At 45.2% G+C, this 20,738-nt stretch overlaps 1 protein-coding gene across 1 annotated transcript; it reads left to right on the plus strand.

The window, feature by feature from the left end:
- Window positions 1–3,534: 3,534 nt before the first annotated feature.
- On the plus strand, window positions 3,535–20,428 carry LOC111857630 (tripartite motif-containing protein 16-like). The gene is made up of 6 exons (XM_072711575.1): window positions 3,535–4,125; window positions 8,314–8,409; window positions 8,985–9,218; window positions 9,390–9,549; window positions 10,061–10,120; window positions 19,629–20,428. The coding sequence occupies exons 1-6, from the start codon at window positions 3,535–3,537 to the stop codon at window positions 20,159–20,161; spliced, it is 1,674 nt and encodes a 557-aa protein (XP_072567676.1). The 3' UTR covers window positions 20,162–20,428.
- Window positions 20,429–20,738: the final 310 nt, after the last annotated feature.

Here is a 20,738-nt window from a genome sequence, read left to right on the forward strand (position 1 = left end):
CGGGAAGCCTGTTATTACATCTGCACTTAAGACACCCGGCCCAGAGAGGGCCGCTCAGCCCGCACCCTCAGCGTCCAACACAGGTGAGGCCTTGCTTGCCTCCAGGATTCTCATTGAATCTGACACGGTTCCCTGATATCTAGACAGCACCTGCCACACTGCTCCCTGATGTCCGGCCGGCACCCATCTCGCCTCCTGCCTGCTGGTGCCTGCTTTGTATCCTGATGTCCCACCGGCGCCTGCCTACAAGCCGCTGCCAGCCCTGTGCCCAACTCCCAGGCTGCCACCAGCCCAGAGAGGATGGACCCAGAGGATGTCCTGCTGGAGGACTTAGAGTGGGACCCTCTGGACTTGCCCTGGGTCCAGCTACGTGGGCCCCAGCCTCCATCCCAGACTCGGGCTGCTCTGGTCCCAGTGTCTGGGGTGGTCATTGGTATCAGTCGGGGTCCAAGAAAGGGGCAGGATGAATCTCTGTCTCCTAGAGAGGGGGTGCCATTCTCTGCTCTTACCCTGTAGGTCCCTTGCCATCCTCCTCTTCCCGTCCTGTGGTCACCTTGCTGCCCGACTGCTCTGCAGTTCCCTCAGCGCCCCCCAACTCTGCTGACCCCTCACGTCCTCTGGTCCTGCTGGCCCTCCCAGACCCTCTGGTCCTGTGATTCGGCGGAGCTCAGCCTCACCTGGAAAGGGGCCTAGGAGGGTCCCCAGCCCCGAGTCTTCGCCCAGCTTCCCTGCATTATGAAAACTCCCCGGCTGCCCCATGTTATTCCTTTCTGTGCCTCAGTGTTTGTCTTGTTGCTCTGTCCTGCCTGTATCTCTCCTTGTCTTGTGCATCCTGTGCCCCTGTTTTTATACTTGCTTCAGAGTTTCTGGTTCCTCTCCTCCATTGTCATCTGACTTTCTTTATTTTATTGCTTTCCTACTTTTGTGCCATTCTGTATTATTCTCTCTAATGATGTTTTAATGCATCACAACACATCCTTCTAAAGTGCTTTGGGACGACTCTGCTGTGAAAGGCGCTATATAAAAATAAATTAACTGAATTGAATGTCCTGCCTCCTCCCTGGCTTGGCTCTAACAAGCCATGTTTGGTGCTTGTTGGTCTCACGTCTCGTTCCAGCCCTCATGTTAAACACTCCCAGCTGCCTCCTGTCTGCTCCCTCGTTAGTCCTGTATTTAAGTGCTTCCTGGTCCTCTGGTCCCCAGTTTGATCATTGATGTTGTGCCTCACGTGTTGCCTGTTCTCTAGCCTCCCATCCTGATCCCAATAAGTCCCTGTTAGTTGCCTGACACCTGCTCCACGAGTCTTTCATCCCGGTGACACGACACCGACCGCCAGTGACATCTCTGTGGACCCAGAAATATCAGCTAAGCTGCACTAGTGCCTAAGCAGCACCTTGACAGCGGCGTGTTTGCAATGTCATGTTTGCCTCACTTGTTCACCACTTTCAGCAACAGTAGCTGATGAATACTGGAAATGTTAATGTAATGATATAAGAACATAAGAACTATACAAACGAGAGGAGGCCATTCAGCCCATCCAGCTCGCTTGGGGAGAACATAACTAATAGCTCAGAGTTGTTAAAATCTTATCTAGCTCTGATTTAAAGGAACCCAAGGATTCAGCTTGCACTACGTTATCCGGAAGACTATTCCATACTCTGACTACACGCTGTGTAAAGAAGTGCTTCCTTAAATCCAGTTTGAAATGTTCTCCCACTAATTTCCACCTATGGCCATGAGTTCTTGTATTGGAACTAATGCTGAAGTAACTATTCGGTTGAACAGCATCCAAACCTGTTAGAATCTTATAGACCTGGATCATGTCCCCCCTCAGTCTCCTTTGCTTGAGGCTGAACAGATTTAGCTCAAATAACCTTTCCTCGTATGACATTCCTCTAAGACCAGGAATCATTCTTGTGGCCCTACGTTGCACCTTTTCTAAGGCCGCAATGTCACGCAATGAGTGTGTCTGCTTTGAAGGAACAGAGATCACACCTGCTTAGGTAAAGGGTGGGGAAACAGGTAAATCCTGTAAGGCAACATGCTTAAAGTCAGCTTACATTCCAACACAGTTCTGGAATATGAAGTTCATAGTCAGTCATAATTTTGTAGCATTAAAATGTAACTTTTAAATAGATCCTAACAGTATGTGTGATTGTGGGGGGGGGGGTCTCAGGGTGTAACCTCTGGCTCTGGGCTTGTTTCCTGTCCCTCCTGCTGTATGTGTGAAGTTTGCAGGTTCTACCAATGTGGACTTTCTCCTCCTACTTTGGAAAACATGAAACTGCAATCAGCCGATTGGGATCTCTAAGCTGCCCTTAGTGTGAGTCTGTATGTGTGAGTTTGTACTCTGCTATAATCTAGTATCCTATCCATCGTGCCCCCCGCCCTGTGCCCCCTGGGACAGACTCCAGGCTCCCCCCCCGTACAGGATAAGCAGTAATGGAGGACGGATCCACACTGTTCCAAAGAAAGGGCTCCAGCTCCCTTCAGGACTTCAGACCAGCTGCTCTCACTTCACGCCTCCAGGCTTGTGGGTCTGGTTCCCACTCCTGGTTCTGCATGTACAGCTTGCATGTTCTCCCCGTGTTCCTGTGGGTTTCCTCAGGTTTCCTCCTGCTGTCCAAGATCATGCAGTTTGGTGAATTAGTGTCTCTTGATTGTCCTCAGCGTGTGAGTGAGTGTTTGCCCTGTGATGGACTGGCATCCCATCCAGGGTGTCCCTGCCTTGTGCTCTGTGCTTCCTGTGATGTGTGTGTCCCATAACCCTGTACTGGATAAGCGCTTATTGGAATTTGTTGGATACTATTTTGATATTTTATCTTTCTGTTCCTGCGGGTGGCTGAAGCTGAAACTTTTGGCTTAAATGTGAGACTTTAACTTAATAGTGTTCAATAAATATCTAGAATAAACTTTCATTATTAGATTATGGAAAAATTTTGGGTGGGAAAAATTTTCAATCTGAACCTGGTCACCTGACTCTCCTTCCTAACACAAATACACTCCCAGCACAGAAACACAGAAAGAAAATGAAGATATATGACATATATGTGCTACACCCTTTATTTTCATGAATACTATATATAGAATAATATAAAAAACAAATCTGTGGATTGACAGTATTTGTCAAAGCTTGTTCTGTCTAATCCTGACATAGTATGTCTATAATTGCACATACCTGCATGTTTCACCTGAAACCACATGATCCCAAACATGTTTCTAAACAGACACAGAAATTCATTCTCAGTAGAACTGCTCTCTTACACCTTTCTACCTAATTTCTATCTACGGTACAAAATCAAAGAGTAGGATTATAGCTTGTTTACAGAAAAGTAACAGTTATTCTCATACAAGCTAAATGTCTGTTGTGTGTATAGTTTGCAGAATATACTATTTTAGTTATAAAGTCCAACTCCAGTCCTTGCTCAGTCTGCTCTTCTCAGTCTGGCCTCAGTCCAAAACCACACCTGCTGCAGCCTGAGAAGCAGGAAGTGAGAGAAAACAAAACTTAATCATATCAGTGTTTGTGGTAAAATGGCAGAAGCCAGTGTTGCAGTGGATCAGACTCAGTTCAGCTGTGCAATCTGTCTGGATTTACTAAAGGATCCAGTGGCTATTCCCTGTGGACACAGTTACTGTATGAGCTGCATTAAGAGCTGCTGGGATCAGGAGAATCGGCGTGGAGTTTACAGCTGCCCCCAGTGCAGACAGACCTTCACACCCAGACCAGTTCTGGGCAGAAACACCATACTGGCTGAAGTAGTGGAGAAACTGAAGAATACTGGACTACAAGCAGCTACTCCCACTGACCATTATGCTGGACCTGGAGATGTGGAGTGTGATTTCTGTACTGGGAGAAAACACAAAGCTGTCAAGTCCTGCCTGGTGTGTCTGGCCTCTTACTGTGAAACTCACCTCCAGCCTCACTATGAGTCTCCAGCTTTTAAGAAGCACAAGCTGACTGATGCCACTGGACATCTGCAGGACAAGGTCTGTTCCCACCATGACAAACCCCTGGAGGTCTACTGCCGTACCGACCAGCAGTGTATCTGTTATCTCTGTACGATGGATAAACACAGAGGCCATGATACAGTCTCAGCTGCTGCACAAAGGGAGGAGATACAGGTCAGGCCAGAAGTTTTCTTATATAAATATAAAGTTCATTTTAAATAAATGGATTTTGTCTTAAGAGATGTTATTGTAATTGCTACAAAACACTCAGACCACGTCTGGTTTGGTAAAATGAAAGAAAAATTAATCGAAAGTGCAAGTTTAAAAAGTTCTGTTTGAATTCCTACTGAAACTCCTACAAACATCGAATCATGTGGCTGCAGCTGAATATATACATTAAGCAAACAGGGTGAAGAGGTTCTCTTACTATTTGGCTGAGCATCTGAATGGCTAAGATGTGTGAACTAAGATGTTTTAAATATGGCACATTAAATCTAACAAGTTATAACAAGCTATCTGGGTAAACAAGAAATTTTTCTTTTTGAAACTGGTCCCAGGTTTTTCTAAATGGCTGCACTGGAATGTGTTTAACTCGTCTGTGACGTCATTCCCAGCTCAGAGTTCCGACCTCCGAGGTAAATGGAGCTCAGCTTAAGAGTAGCGGCTCCATCATTTCAGAAACAGCCACCATCCTGGGATTTTAATTTCACACACTCCAGTGTGTAGAGTTTGCTGAGAATGGTGCAGTAAACATGAAACAGCCAGAGTGTGATAGTTCTGGGGCAGCCTGTGGCTGAGTGGGCTAAGCCTCTCTGCCTATGATCAGAAGATTGCCAGTTCAAGCCTGGCCTTGGTACATCTGGGGGTCCCTGAGCAAGGCCCTTAACCCCCAGATCCCTGGGAGCTGCTATGGGTGGCTGCCCTTTGCAGCCAGTTTACTCTCACCTACAGAGAGTAAGTTGGGGGTTTTTAAGAGAATTTCCCCACAGAGATCAGTGAAGGTATCAATTATTGTTATTATTGAAACACCTTGTTAATTAGAGAGGTCCGATGAGAATGACCAGCCCTGTTTAAGCTGACAGGAAACCCACAAACACAAAACTATGAGCTCAGTACAACAGTGGTGAGTCAAAGGCTCTGTTCACACCTGGTATTAACAAGTGTCTCCACACGCATCTCGACTGACCGTTTGTAATTGGATCTCACTTTCCGCAGTAATTAAAATAATCACGTAAATAACTTCCGTATGTAGAATCTTCCGAACATTAAAAGAAGGACAAGAAGGAATCAGAAGCTATTAGCACATTTTAGGGTAATAAAAACGCCTGAGATGTTTGTATGGAATGCCATGATACTCAAATAAAATAAATAAGTATATCAAAAAATAAATAAAGGAATAAATTATATCTAAAGATCAATAAAATAATAAATAAATATTTCAATAATGTGTCATTTTATTATTAAATAATTCCATAAAAGATATTATATTTCATAATAATGCTTGTCTTCTTTGTATAATTTTAAAATTGAATTTTATAATAATGCTGCGATTTTTATTAGACAGTCATTATTATAAAATATTTTTTCATGTAATGTAAATGTGATTACTTAAATAATTATATTTCTTGTGAAACTATATCAACACAGTTTTTTTTCAGGATTGACACTCCAGCCTCTTGAAAAAACTCACACTGGTCCATTCAGTCTGGTGTGGTGCTGAGGCGTCACCCACTGCACGGCTGCACTCAGGATCTCCTCCCTGAGGTGGTTGGTCGTGTGGTGGGTGTGGTAAGGCACTGTAATCAGCGTGTGCTCCTTACCTTACCTACCTTACCTTACCTTACCTACCTCAACACAGTACAAATGTACATGTTAAAAAAAGGTATTTTCTAAGATATACCTAGATTAATACATTTATATTCAAGATTAAAGGGTTCAGCCTGTAATGCATTGTGTTGGTTGCCATAGGATAATATTTTGGTTTTTAATCATAAACAGTGAAGCTCAAAATTTGTGAAAATGTTAACAAAGACATTTAATGTTGACATTGTTTTGCCTGATGTGCTGAATTATATGTCTGACTTGGAACAAGTGAAGTAAAAGGAGCAAAGTAGTCAGGGGGGTTTTATTAACAACTTCTCCCACTTTAGAGAATCCCGCTAACATAGAACGGAGGTCGCTGGAGTGCAGAGAAACTGTATTGCAAGTTCATATCAGTGTGGATACACAGCCTTCTGCATATCCCAGAACTGCAAAGGGTCTTCAGAACGCAGTATATTTGGGTCACTGAGGTACTGCTGAACCTCCACAGTAGCATCTGCTGTAGGACTCTTGACCCGTTTGCTCTCCCCCACATCACTGTCCAGAAGATCCTACAGACCTGGAACTAAAATGATAAAGCATGAATCATTATATACACTATGCACTTTGTACTGTGCAATAATAATTATTTATCCCAATTCAATTTAATTGAACATTACTATTAAAATGAGAAAGGTTGCAACAGTACCGGTATGCATTGCAGTACCACATAAGGTTCCTGCAGGCTCTGGTTCTGGTGGCTGGATGCATGTGGGTGTGGATGGGTTCTGCTGGGCCTCCTGTAATCTTATGCTGGATGTACACTCTGCTGTAAGGCGTTTCACAGCAGCCTGAGCATTAGATTGGTTAGAGACACCTGAGGTTTTATACCTTGGATCCAGCAGTGTGGCCAGTGTCATTACGCTCATGGTCTTATAGACTGACAACCTCTCAGTGAGCAACTTCAAGAGGTTCTTGCACAACTGCTGGGCCTTAACATTCTGTGTCTGGGACAGTTTCAGATTCACAGCATGTCTAAGCATGTGGATGAGAGGAATTACCTTGGATCCTGATACTCTCTTCTCTTCAGAAAGTGCAACAGTTGCCTAATTGAAACGTCATAAAACACCCAGACACTCATAAATTACGTGATATTCCTCTGAGGTCAGGGTTGTGAGCTCTGTCTTCAGAGTGACCAATGCAGCACCAACTGGCTCTCCTTGATCATGTGATCACTGCAGCATTGAATAGGTGCTATTCCAGCTGGTTTCCACTTCTTGAATCATTCTGAGAGTGGGTCTCCTCATCTGCTGTTGGATGTGACAAAGCCTTTCTCTAGCAGTTGTACTGGTTCTGAAGTAGGTCACCATCTGTCATGCCTTGGATCTGATATTGTCAGGTCCTTGTGTCTGATCAATGGCCTTCTTCACAACCAAATTCAGTGCATGTGCAATGCAGGTTGTGTGTCTGACACAGGCAATCAAATTTGGTGCAGCATCAGTCTCTAGCATCAGACTTTATTTTGTGCTTTTGCACCTCATTTTCAATTTCCAAAGCAGTCAGATGGTTGAGTTCAGAACGAAGCTTCGAATGACCATGGTCACGTGTTTAGGGTGGAATGGCGGAAACCTCAAAGCTGTGCTTCAGAATGTAGTGAATAGTTTTTTTGTCACATACCTCAGAGCTTCAGTGTCAAGCGTAACATCACTAGCTGCCCCATTCCCTCTGTTAGTCTACGTGTCGTTTTCTTAGCTACTTTTTCCCTGGTGAGTTTTGACTCCTTGTTGTTTCTTTATTTTATGTCTTTACAGTTTTGTTCAGTTTCCTTAAATCCCTTTGTCTTGGAGCTTTTAAGTGGATCGTCACCTTGTTTCCCTGCCTGCACCAGGCTGCGCCCCAACATGCACATTACTGTAAATATATGATCTGTGCAAATTCTGAAACATCTTTAATAAATCACATTTATTCAGAGTTTTTAGTGTCACAGGAGAAAAGATGCATTATTGTTGTTCACAATGCAGTTTGCTACACAGTGGCCCATTATCAACTGACATGCGATCTGACATGAATCAAATAGGACGTCAGTTGAGTAGCCGGTCCTGCAATGCAGCCCAGGACACATTCGCCTTCACATTGCTATAAGAATGTGGCCATATGTGGCCCAGACCACCTCCCAATGTGGTTTGAGTGATCGGATCTCAATGCATCGTCAATGTGTCCTGGGTGTCTTCACACCTGTAATTAGCGCTGTGCACTTGTGATTGGATCACCCAGGATGCATGTTAATACCAGATGGAAACAGGACCAAAGGGTCTATGGTCAGTTTATCCTACCTACAGTCAATAAATCATTTAAGAATATCCATCCATCCATCCATCTATCCATCCATCCATCCATCCATCTCCTAACCAGTAATCCAGGTCAGGGTCACAGAGAGCGCCTGGATCCTTTCCCAGGCAGCATAGGGCCCAAGGCTGGGGTCCACCCTGGACAGGATGATTAATGAATTTGATCCCAGCTAATGAAACAAACTTGTTTTGTCATCTTGTTTCCTATCTGTAGAAACAAATGGGTGAAACACAGAGAGAATTTCAGCAGAGAATTCAGATGAGAGAGAAGGAGCTGCAGGAGCTGAGAGAGGCTGTGGCCTCAATCACAGTGAGTATGAACCTGAGGAGAAGATAACAGCTGGTTTGTGATCATATTAATTCTTTCAGATTCAACAGATTGCAGATGTATAGACTTATGGGTATTAGTCAAAGTAATGCTGCTGTGGGTTATTCTGGGTCAGAGATTTAATGGGACAAAGTTGCTAGATAACAGAGTTTAACCAAGTGTTGCAGCAGTAGTAGCTTATTTATTTAGAAAAGTACCATAAAAGGCCCATTTGAGAAAAATGCAACTTTTCTCAACCCAGCATAATGCAAATAAACACCAAGAAAGTCACCTATTAAACTGAGACCTAATGGTGACAACCAACCTGCCCCATACAGCCACCAGTCTCTGCCAAATCCCTGCAGCTGACAGTGTACAGTATGAGCTTAATGAGTGATCATTTCCAATCAGTGCTGGCTGGGTTTCAGGCATCCAGCATCGTGACGCTCCAAACCCCAGCCCTGTGCTGTTTTTATACCTCCTGTCAGCTCACATCACTATTGTACAATGAGGCTCTCTGGAGTCTCAAAAGGGGCCAATTGTAATTTACCGTCCTCTGCTCCCTGTGTCACCAACAGAGCTCAGCACAGTCAGCAGTGGAGGACAGCGAGAGGATCTTCACTGAGATGATCCGCTCCATTGAGAGAAGACGCTCTGAGGTGACAAAGCTGATCAGAGATCAGGAGAAGGCTGCAGTGAGTCAGGCTGAAGGAGACATGGAGAGACTGAAGCAGGAGATTGATGAACTGAAGAGGAGACACTCTGAGCTGGAGCAGCTTTCACACACAGAGGATCACATCCATTTCCTCCAGGTAACAGAACAGCTACTTTGACAATAAGAAAACCAGAGTATTCAAATGGATGCATGTTCTCATTTGTATTTCAGCTAGTCTGTCATTTGTCAGATGTTAATGGTCCTGTTAATTACATTACAATACACATTTGTTTTGATGAAGCTGTTTAATCAGACTGTGTGTCTGTAGAGGTTCCAGGGTCTTCCTGTCACCCCTCAAGCTGGATTTGGACCCAGAAACTCTGTCAGTCCAAGATCTGATTTTGGAAATTTAAGGAAGGTGGTTTCTGAACTGAAAGATCAACTGGAGAATGTTTGCAGAAAGAAAATGTCAGAGATCCATCATACAGGTTAATACATTTTCTAGTCTGTTCATGTTAATATAGACCAGGGGTGGCCAATCTTACCCAGAAAGGACTGCTGTCTGTGGGCTTTTGCTGGATTACTAATTAGAGGACTGATTGGCTGAAGAGTCCTCATACCTGGGGTCGAACAGCTGACCTAAAGGTTATCCGAAAAACCTGCATATACTCTGGCACTTTGCGGGTAAGACTGGCCACCCCTGATGTAGACCATGCAGAGAGAGTTTGCAGTACAGTCAGCCTCACATTTGTGTGACCAAGTCAGTTTGGCGAAAGAGCTCCACATTCTACTGGCTGCAAAACCCAGATCACATGAAACATGTTTCTTCTACATTATAGAAACAAAAATCTGTATTAAGTGAAACTTACAATGATTTGCAGTTTGTAAAAATGCCTGATATTGTTCCCCTATTGCTGCTGTCTCCACAGTGAGTGAAGTCCATCTCTCGCAAGTAAATTCCTTTTACTCACATCCCTGTTTCTCTCTGTCTCCTTCTAGTTACCAAAGACACCATCCTACCGGTATTAGTGCCCAGGACCAGAGCAGAATTCTTACAATGTGAGTCTGTTCACACACACGCTTCTCTCTCCCTGTATGAGGTGGAGTGTGTTTTAATGTGTTTAATTTTCTTCTGCTAGTGGAGCTTCTCTTTCTCTCTCCCTCTGACTCTTGGCTTTTCACATTCACATGATCTGTTTATGTCAGTAACCTTTGAATTCAACTGCGAAGCAAGGCAAGTTCATTCAGGGTGCTTTTCCACTGCACCAGGTACGGTACAGTTGGTACTTTCCCTTTTCCATTGACTTCGGGTCGAGTACCAGTACCAAAAGTTCCAGTACACAAAGTACCCTTTCTTTTTTGGTACCTCGGAACTTTAGGGTGGGAATTGCAAACACATTCATTGTTGATTTAAAATGTAATTTTAAAAATCCTAAAAGCCCAAATAACAAATAAATTTTTAGCTGAAAAGAAGTGACATTGTAGAGGCAGCGTATGACTAAACTCCTGTTGATTTAATTTATTGAAAAGCTGCAGCAAACAATAACGTTTTAAGCCCTGATTGTAATGAGCTGATAGTGTTAGCAGACCTCAGGTCTTCAGGAAGCTTGTTCCACAGACAGGGAGCATAGAGACTAAAAGCTGCTTCACCTGCTTGGTCTTCATTCTGGGACACTGAGTAAACGTTTCCCAGATGCCCTCAGGGGTCTGGATGCTTCACAACGTTCAAGGAAATTAGTGCCATTTAGTGCCTTGTAGACAAGTAATAATATTTTTAAATCAATCCTGAAATGCTCAGGAAGCCAGTGCAGTGATTTGAGGACCTGTGTGTGGGGGATTTCAGAAGACAGGAGTCAGTATTTGAATATGATAAGGATGCAACAAACTGATTTCTTTCTTTGAGATACAGTATACTGGGATTTCACATATTGGGCAAGTTTCAGCTTCCACTGGGCAGATTTTAAGCAGACCTTGGCCTGGACCTGGGAACACTGTACTGATGCCTCATTTCCACCAACATGGAGCCAGTGCTGGGCTGGTTTTCACTTGCTGCCTTTTGAGAACCTGCTTGCATTTCCACCGGTTTCAAAAATGAATGTAGGTGAAAGTAAGAGCAAAGGTTCATATGTATTCCGTTATGCTGGAATTACAGACGTTCCTCTACTTATGAATTTTCAACTTACGGACTTTCAGACATACGAACAAAGAGATTTGTAAGTCCACATTGTGTTCATTGGCTGCCGTTTCCTATCCGCAACATCAATTTTTTTTTTTCTGTGCACCAATTCCGCCTAGTACGACTTTTGGCCCCTACTCCCGCCGCACTGCAGCATAGTGTGCGTTCTTCCAACATCCCAGTTACCACCTTCATCCCAAAGGAAATGGAGTCCAAAAACCTCAGCCAGTTCAGAGTCATTGCCCTGCTAAACTTGGAGGGGAAAATCTTCTTCTCAATCCTGGCTATATGCCTGACCAACTTCCTCCTAGTCAACAATTACATCAATACTGCCTGGCTGCTTGGAACATTTGGGAACAAACCCAGAGAGCCAGGCACAGCAAGTCGGACCTGCATGTCGTCTGGTTAGACCTCACAAACGCCTTCGGCTCAATTCCCCACCAGCTCAACACCTTCGCACTGGAGTTTTTCCATGTACCATCAAGCATCCAGAAGCTGATAGCAAACTACTTCAATAGCCTATATGTTTGCTACACAACCCGGGACATCACAACTGCCTGGCACCAGCTGGAGAAGGAAATAGCAATGGGATGTTCCATCTCTTCCATCCTCTTTACATCTGCTTTCGAGATTATCCTGATAGGTGGGAGACAAATGGTTGGAGGGGCAAAGCCCCAAACAGGCCAAAGACTCCTGCCCATATGGAGTTACATGGATGATGTCACCACGCTCCTCCAAACAGCAGCGTGCACAGCAAGACTCCTAAAAAGGCTGGAGGAATTGCTGGCATGGGTCCACATGAAAATCAAGCCCACAAAGTCCTACAGCCTCTCAATCCAGAAAGGGAATGACATCATGTGTTTCACCGTGGATGGCGAAAGGATTCCCCTGGTAGTGGAAGAAGCAGTGCGAAACCTCGGAAGGCTATATACAGCTGATCGTTCTGACAAGCATATGGCCTCAGCCGTTACAACTCAACTCATGGACGGCCTTCACAAGATCAATCAGTGCTCCCTGCCTGGAAAATTCAAGGTTTTGTGCAACCAGTTCACCTTGAACAAACGCATAATGTGGCCACTGAAGCTGTGCGAGATCACCATGACAACAGTCCTGAAACTGGAAGCAAAGGCCAACAATTACATCAGGAAATGGCTCAGCCTTCCCCGCAGCCTCTCCAACGCAGCACTCTTTGGCAAAAATATGCTACAGTCCTACTTCAGTCAATCAGTCTGGGCTACAAGAAGGAGAAGGTGAGACTGCTATTTGAGCTAAGAGATTCGCCAGACCCGTCTATCCGAAATGTAGAAAGTATAATGTAGCACAAGTAGTGGATATAGCCACAGAGAGGCTGAAACACCAGGAGATTGTGGGCTTTACGCAGCCTGGCAGAGCTGGATTAGGATGGGAAACAGCAGCACTAAGATGATCTAAAGCCAACAAGAAGGAGAGGAAAGATCTCATCATCTCCTAGGTGACCAAAATGGATGAGGAGCACTACAAAGTTACAGCAGTGAGCCAACAACAGCACAGCAAATGGTTCACCTGGGAAGCTGTGACCAGCAGGACCATTACCTGGGCGGATATGAGGAGCTCAGCCCCCGTAACCTTTACACCTGGTATGGCTCAGAAGAACCCTGCTACCTCTGCAGCTCCCCAAACCCAAGCCTCAAGCACATCCTTTGCAGCTGCAAGGCAGCACTGGCACAGGGCAGATATAGATGGTGGCACGACAAAGTCCTGTGCAAGCTGGCTGAGCTGCTGGAGACACGGAGGCGGGAGGTAAACTGTGCCAGCATCCCATCATCCGAGGGATGGATCCAGTTCGTTAGGCAAGGGGGAGTAGCACAGTGCAGCACCAATGCAGGGTTCACCCTCTTGTCCCCGGGGGTAGAGAGGATTTAGGTCGCCAGCTGAAATTTCTGGTGCAGATCACCAGTTCACCCCTTCGCCCTGACATAGTGCTCTGGTCAGCACCCGCCAAAGTAGTCATTCTGGTGGAGCTGACCGTCCCATGGGAGGAGGAGATGGAGGCTGCCTATGAGAGGAAGAAAGAGAGGTGTGCAGACCTGGCTGCTGCATGCTCTCAAGCCGGCTGGAAGGCTCTTACATCCCCGGTGGAAGTCGGGTGCAGGGGCTTTGTGGGAACATCCATGCAGCGGCTCCTGAAAACCTTTGGTCTCACAGGCCACAGGAAGAGGAGAGCAATGCAAGATCTAGCTCATGAGGCAGAGTAAGGGAGCTTCTGGCTCTGGGTCTGAAGGAAGGACAAGGCGTGGGGGAGAGAGGGATCTTAGGGAAGGCTGCAGGGAGTGTTAGGGAAACGTCCCTTTCGCTGCTCCACCACCCTGAGATGTTCTGGGATTAAAGGAGCGAAACATCTGTGAAGGGAGGCTCCCGGCTGACGACCCTGCAGCCGGCCAAGCGGCACCATCGGAGGGGCGTCAGGTAGAAATGCTGAGCAGGTAGTTTTACCTGTGCTTGTATGTAGTTCATGCATAAAAAGCTGTGCATAACCTTTATTTTGATTCCTACCAGCAGAAATCCCTCCTGTCAATTGCTTGTCCTGCAGAACTCTTTGAACTAGAGACTTCATCTCTCCCTTGCACCATTCTGCGTCTCTGCTCATGATACAGGCTCCAAACATGCAATCTGCCTGACAGTGGGGTATTTCAAAGGGCTCTTTTCTTGCACTTTCTTAACAATTCTGGAGAGGCACCTTATGCAGTCTTTTCTAAATTCGAGGGCAGTGAGGTCACCTACTCTGTTACTACTCTTGCTTTGAGCCTACCAAGGAGGGATAGCACACATCGAGTAATTAATACATAGGGAATGAATGCAGTGTATTTTAAGTTTTTTTAAGTATACATATTAAACAGTAACAATGAATTACCTTAAGGGCAGACTCAGCACCCAAGCCAATGTCAGCATTGACCCAGTTCCTCTGGTCATCAGGGTCAAGTTTGGTCATTTGAAAAGGAGTGATATCTTGGAGCAGCTTCCTTTTGATGAAACGTCTCACCAGACTCTATAAAATGAAAAATGAAAAAAAAAATGCAGAATACCCACTTAAAAATCATAGAAAACAAAAACTTTAAAAACATTTTTAAATTAAGCAGATATCTGGCTCATCAGTCTGGTATTTCTTCAAGAATAGACAAAGAGTTCTGGAGATTGGCTGAAATCAGGGGATCTTCGTTCGCTGCTTAAATAGTATCAAAAGAGGAGGTTGCAGGGTTTGGTAGCTCTTTTCCATGGACTCCCTCCACATACTCTTTAAGCTTTGGCCAAACCTCAATGGCTCTCTCTGCAACAGGCAGATTTTCCACCCATCTGTGTCCACAGAATGGGAGTGGAAAAGAGATGAGCCTGTAAGTTCTGTATAATCTTCTGTTCTTGCAGGGATATTGTGAAAAACAAAGTGCATTGCTCTCAACAGTTTCTCAATATTCCATGTAGAGAAGCCAGTCTTGAGTGAACTGTGAAGCGTGTGCAATCCACAGCTTTCAACATTAATTAACTGCCGACCTCCATGTAGCTCAGCATGTTCTTGCTGGAAATTATTAAGAAACTTCCAGTTCACATTTACCCAATCCATACTGATGGAAAGGAGATTCTTCCTGTCTAGTAGGCGCACACAATCCTAAGAATAGAAATATTTTATTTAGGGCTGTCGAAATTAACGGGTTAACGCGGATTAATCCATCATCATGATTAATCTGATAAAAATTTTTAACGCAATTAACCCATCTGCAGTGCAGAATGACTCAAAATACCTGAATTGTCCCTGTCAACCAATTTCGGGCAGTTTTGGTGCGTTCCATTTGCCCTGTGAGCTCGTATTCCGAGTCAGATTCCGGAGTTTTGCAGCCGGAAGTGACGACATGCGCGCTCCCGTTTCTCGGAGATCCGAGAAATATCTCGGAGCAGCACAGAGGATCGCCAGTTCAGAATCCAAGATGGCTGCGCTTTTTATCAACAGAAGGGAAAGTTGTAGTTTTATACCGTTTAAGCACTACTTCTCATTTGTGGCTCATTAAATCGGTCGCACACATTATACCGTCCAACATATCTGTGGACGTGTTGCTACGGAGTTTTATACGTAAAGCACCGCGCATAATGTGTTAACTGATATTGGTAACAATGCCAATTAACCGGGCTAGAACTGGATTTCATGATTAGTCGGATTATTTGTTGGATTTACGGTAGTTCGGGCTAATTGTAAGTGAACGAAGATAAAACCATTTAAATACGACAATTTGTCCGGCTAAGCAAAAAATCTTGCTCTTTGATATGGGTCCATGGTATTGCACTTCTGTGGCAGATGGAATGCATCCGACTTGTGTTCAAGTTGTTCAATACACGTGTTAAGTGCATATATATTCCCTTTTTTCTTGAGTCCGTTTGCTCATGCAAAATGAATTGTGATTAATATAGATTAAAAATGAATGATATTTAATCGTGATTAATCTAAATTAATCCACAGCAACCCTGTGATTAATCTGATTAAAAATTTTAATCGTTTGACAGCACTAATTTTATTTAAACAATTTGACATGAGAAAGAAAAACTGAAAAGATTATACCATGTTTGATTGCAAATTTGCTTATAATTTCAGAAATATTTTAAAACTCCATCTAAAAGCAATAAGCTTCAATTAAATGAACACATCTTGTATCTTTAAATCATCCAAATAACATTCCATGAACAAAAACTCTAACTACACTTACTTTGAAATGGTGCTGCAGATCTTCAGCCTTTGAATGTTCCATGAACTGTGATCCAAGACACCACCAGCCTCCCAAAATCGAACATGGACATCTAGTCATTTATTTTTTGTTGACCGGTTGAAACTTTCATCAAACATCAATACAAATGGTCCTGCATTGTTAGCTGCAGAAATCAGTTCGTTTTTGAAGTGTGGGGCAAGTCCAGACTTTAAAATGTAGCTAGTTTCGTCCTTTCCACAGGTGAAAGATTTGGCTTTTTCTGAATCCAAAAACATTGCCTAGAACAACTGAGAAACACCTTCATTGGATGCGTATGAGTGGTGCTGCACGGCAGTGTTCAGACACCAGAGAACCTCCCCCTACAGTGTCACACTCGATCCAAATGACGCTCGAAGAGTGCTCGATGTTCCGACGGTAGATTGTACAAGCCGCTGTACAACCTTGAGTAATTGTACAATCACTGCCTACACAGTGAGCTGCTAATTTTGTGGTACTGCTGCAGCATCTTCTATACAGACGCTCCTCATTTAATGGCCGAGTTCCAATCCTACGACTAGGTCATTAAGCTAATCCAGAGTCTTTTTTATTATTGCTTTAGACTTCAATCAGGCAAATTTGGAGCGAGTTTTCCCCAAATTCTTCCAACATGTGAACTTCCCAGCTAGAGAGAGAATCTGTCTGGACAATGTTTGTACAACGTTTGTGACCTACAAGGTGCTTCCCCCCCTCACCTCGGCTACTCAGACCATGTCACTGTGTTCATGGTTCCTGTATATAAATCCCTGCTGAAGCTCAACAAACCAGTCAGTAAGAGTGTGGCCAGCTGGTGCCGTCTCAGCTCTCCAAGACTGCTTTGAATCTACTGACTTGGACATTTTTAAGGAGGCTGCTATAAATGGTGATGCCATTAACCTGGAGGAGTATATAAACTCTGTGATCGATGACCACGAGAGCCGACCAAAAGCCCTGGATGATGAGGGAAGTGCTCACACAGCTAAGAATCAGAAATGCAGCTTTAAGACCTAAAGACAAGGCTGCCCTCAGGACGCCCAGAGGCAACCTGTCCCGAGCTATGAGGATAGCCAATCAGGCACATGCACAGAGGATCAATGAACACTTTAATTGCACCAAAGACACACGCCGCATATGGCAGGGCATTCAGCCAATCACGATCTACAAGCCCAACCCACACATCAGTGGTAGTGATGTCTCCCTTCCAGAAGAGCTAAACAACTTTTTTGCAGACTCTGATGTACAGAATAAGGAGCCAACGACAAGTTACTCTATCCAGAGTCAACCCACACAAAGCTGCAGGACCTGACAACATACCTGGCCGTGTGCTGAGAGAATGCACTGACCACCTGGCTGGTGTCCTCACAGACATTTTCAACACCTCTTTAAGCCAGTCGTCTGTCCCAGCATGCTTCAAATTAACCGCCATCATCCCAGTACTGAAGAAGCCATCAGTGACAGGCCTGAATGACTACTGCTCCATAGCACTCATGTCAATCATCATGAAGCGCTTCGAACGGCTGGTCATGGCAGACATAAATACCAATCTTCCTACCTCTCTAGACCCTCTCCAATCTGCATACTGGTCCAACAGGTCTACTGGGGACACCATAGCCTCTGCCCGTCACCTTTCCCTGACACATTTGGATAAGAGAATCACATACAGTATGTTAGAATGTTATTCATGGACTTCAATATGTCCCTCAAAGGCTGATTGTGGAACTGAGGGGGTTAAGCTTGAACACCACTCTCTGCAACTGGATCTCGGATTTTAGGTGTTTCAGGGCATGTCCAACTGGGAGGAGGCCCCGGGACAGACCCAGAGATTATATATTATATATACCCTGAGAGATTATATATAATATATACTACATTATAGATTATATGTTATGTACACTCACCTAAACGATTATTAGGAACACCTGTTCAATTTCTCATTAATGCAATTATCTAATCAACCAATCACATGGCAGTTGCTTCAATGCATTTAGGGATGTGGTCCTGGTCAAGACAATCTCCTGAACTCCAAACTGAATGTCAGAATGGGAAAGAAAGGTGATTTAAGCAATTTTGAGCGTGGCATGGTTGTTGGTGCCAGATGGGCCGGTCTGAGTATTTCACAATCTGCTCAGTTACTGGGATTTTCACGCAGAACCATTTCTAGGGTTTACAAAGAATGGTGTGCAAAGGGAAAAACATCCAGTATGCGGCAGTCCTGTGGGCGAAAATGCCTTGTTGATGCTAGAGGTCAGAGGAGAATGGGCCGACTGATTCAAGCTGATAGAAGAGCAACTTTGACTGAAATAACCACTCGTTACAACCGAGGTATGCAGCAAAGCATTTGTGAACACGCACAACCTTGAGGTGGATGGGCTACAACAGCAGAAGATCCCACCGGGTACCACTCATCTCCACTACAAATAGGAAAAAGAGGCTACAATTTGCACGAGCTCACAAAAATTGGACAGTTGAAGACTGGAAAAATGTTGCTTGGTCTGATGAGTCTCGATTTCTGTTGAGACATTCAAATGGTAGAGTCAAAGTTGGCAACCCTGTGAACTGGCGTTTTGAATTTGAAAAATGTACACAAGCATGCTTGTGTATGTGTGCGCCTGTTTGTCTATACACATGTGTCAGGTTGGGTCTTAGACTCCACCTGGAATAACATCTCAGGCTCTATTCCCCCCCGCCACACTCCCTGCCGGTGGATGGGGCCTCCGGCTGCCGATGCGTTGGTGGTTCTCGATGTCCGGGGTTGGATTCTCTGGTGTGTGCTGGCTCACTCTCGGCGGTTGCCTGGCGGGGTCTGGCTCTGTCGGGCCCTGGCTGAGGGGTGGGGGGGCCCTTGGATCTCTGGACCCGGGCTCCGGTCTGCCCTGGTGTGGCCGGCTGTCGGCAGAGCCTGTGGGCTCGCCGCCACGGCCCCCTGGGGCTCCTGCGATGTGGCTGCCGGATGACCCCCCCCGCCGGTACTATCCTCTGCCCTTTTCTGAATGTCTGCGGCCCGGGTCTCCTCCATGTCAGCTTCATGTCCTGGAGGGGAGGGGCTGTGGCTCCCCACACACACTACTAGACATTTACATGGAGAAACCTTATGAACACCAGTGCACTGACACACACAGGTGCACATGGACGCGCGCTGTCTTGATCGGCTGTTGCTTCTGGGCATGTGTTGTAATGCATCGCGTCGGCTCGCTGCTGGAGAGAGGTGTGTGTCCAAAGTGGTTTGAAAGAAGTTCATATTGTGACGTAAAGACAAGCTCACTTTTTACCTGTAATTAAGCCTATTAGTTTAACACGCGCATCATTTTGGCGCATCTTCCCGCCGGCGTCGCGCGGGCGTCCGACATTTCCTGAGGTATTTCACATACTTGAATTCCTGCTTCGTTTTTATATTTTGTGTATCCTACAGAATAATAGAGCGCAGGCTAAAGTGCAGTTCGGTCCCCAGCGAGTCTCTCAGCGCGGCGTGTCTCACAGCGCAGGGGGCAGCCGGAGCGCCGCAGACTCGGGCGGCTACATGAGTATATTGGGAATAAAATGTGTGTATTGGAGCGAGTTCTGTGTTAGTGAGTGTGTGAGGTGTGACAGTGATAATGATGGAGATGCTGGGCTTCGTGATGGGATTAATCCCTCTTCCTCTTGCCTACAGACTCCTGCCAGCTGACGCTGGACCCCAACACAGCAAACAGACTCCTGTCTCTGTCAGAGGGGAACAGGAAGGTGACATGGGGGGCAGAGCAGCCATATCCTGATCATCCAGAGAGATTTGACTGCTGGTCCCAAGTTCTGGGCAGAGAGAGTCTGACTGGTCACTGTTACTGGGAGGCTGAGTGGAGTGGAAATGGAGCCTGGATAGGAGTGACTTATAAAGGAATCAGGAGGAAAGGAAACAGTACTGACTGTCAGCTTGGATTCAATGACAAGTCATGGATGCTGATCTGCTCTCCTGACAGTTTCTCTGTCTGTCACAATAATAAACTGACTGTCATACCCATAAATCCCTCAGGCTCCCGCAAAGTAGGAGTGTATCTGGACTGGGCGGCTGGTACTCTGTCCTTCTACAGAGTCTCCTCTGATGGACTGACCCTCCTGTACAGCTTCACCTCCTCATTCACTGAACCCCTCTGTCCAGGGTTTTTGGTTTATACAAACACCTCCGTGTCCCTGTGCATGCTGGGATAGCTCACTGTGTGCTGGAGGAATCATTTTTACCTTATCAGAGTGTCACATGTCGCTGCTTCTCCATGGCAAAAAGGTAAAATCTCTGCTTTTTAACCAGTATAACCCTTTTTACTCTGTCTGAAGTGTGACGTATGTCAGACAGAAATAAATGAATGTTTGTTCAGCTTGCCAAACCCATGCAAAATGACTGTTTTTCTCTGACTTCTCTTCTATGTTGTCTGTGAATGCACAAAAACTGCCAAAAAATTTAATAGTACATGCAGCTGTACCAATAAAGTGAATTCTGATTCTGAATAAAATTAAATGTAATGAAATGTAATCCTGATGAGTGGGGGGGGCTTTCCCCCTCCCCTCTATATGTACATTTTATATATTTCTATCTTTATATTGTATTTGCTACCTGTACACTGACAATAAACGCTTCCTATTCTATCCTATTAATGTCCCGGTTCAGCGCTGCCCGAAGCGTAACTGAGTAACACACTTAATCCGCGCTCTCTGGTGACTGAGCGCAGCAGCCTGATATCGCAGCGGCGATGCTTTGGCCAGCAGGGGGCGGCAGACGGCAGACATTTTA

This window comes from Paramormyrops kingsleyae, chromosome 4, assembly GCF_048594095.1.
Source record: "Paramormyrops kingsleyae isolate MSU_618 chromosome 4, PKINGS_0.4, whole genome shotgun sequence".
In the NCBI taxonomy this organism is placed as follows: Eukaryota; Metazoa; Chordata; class Actinopteri; order Osteoglossiformes; family Mormyridae; genus Paramormyrops; species Paramormyrops kingsleyae.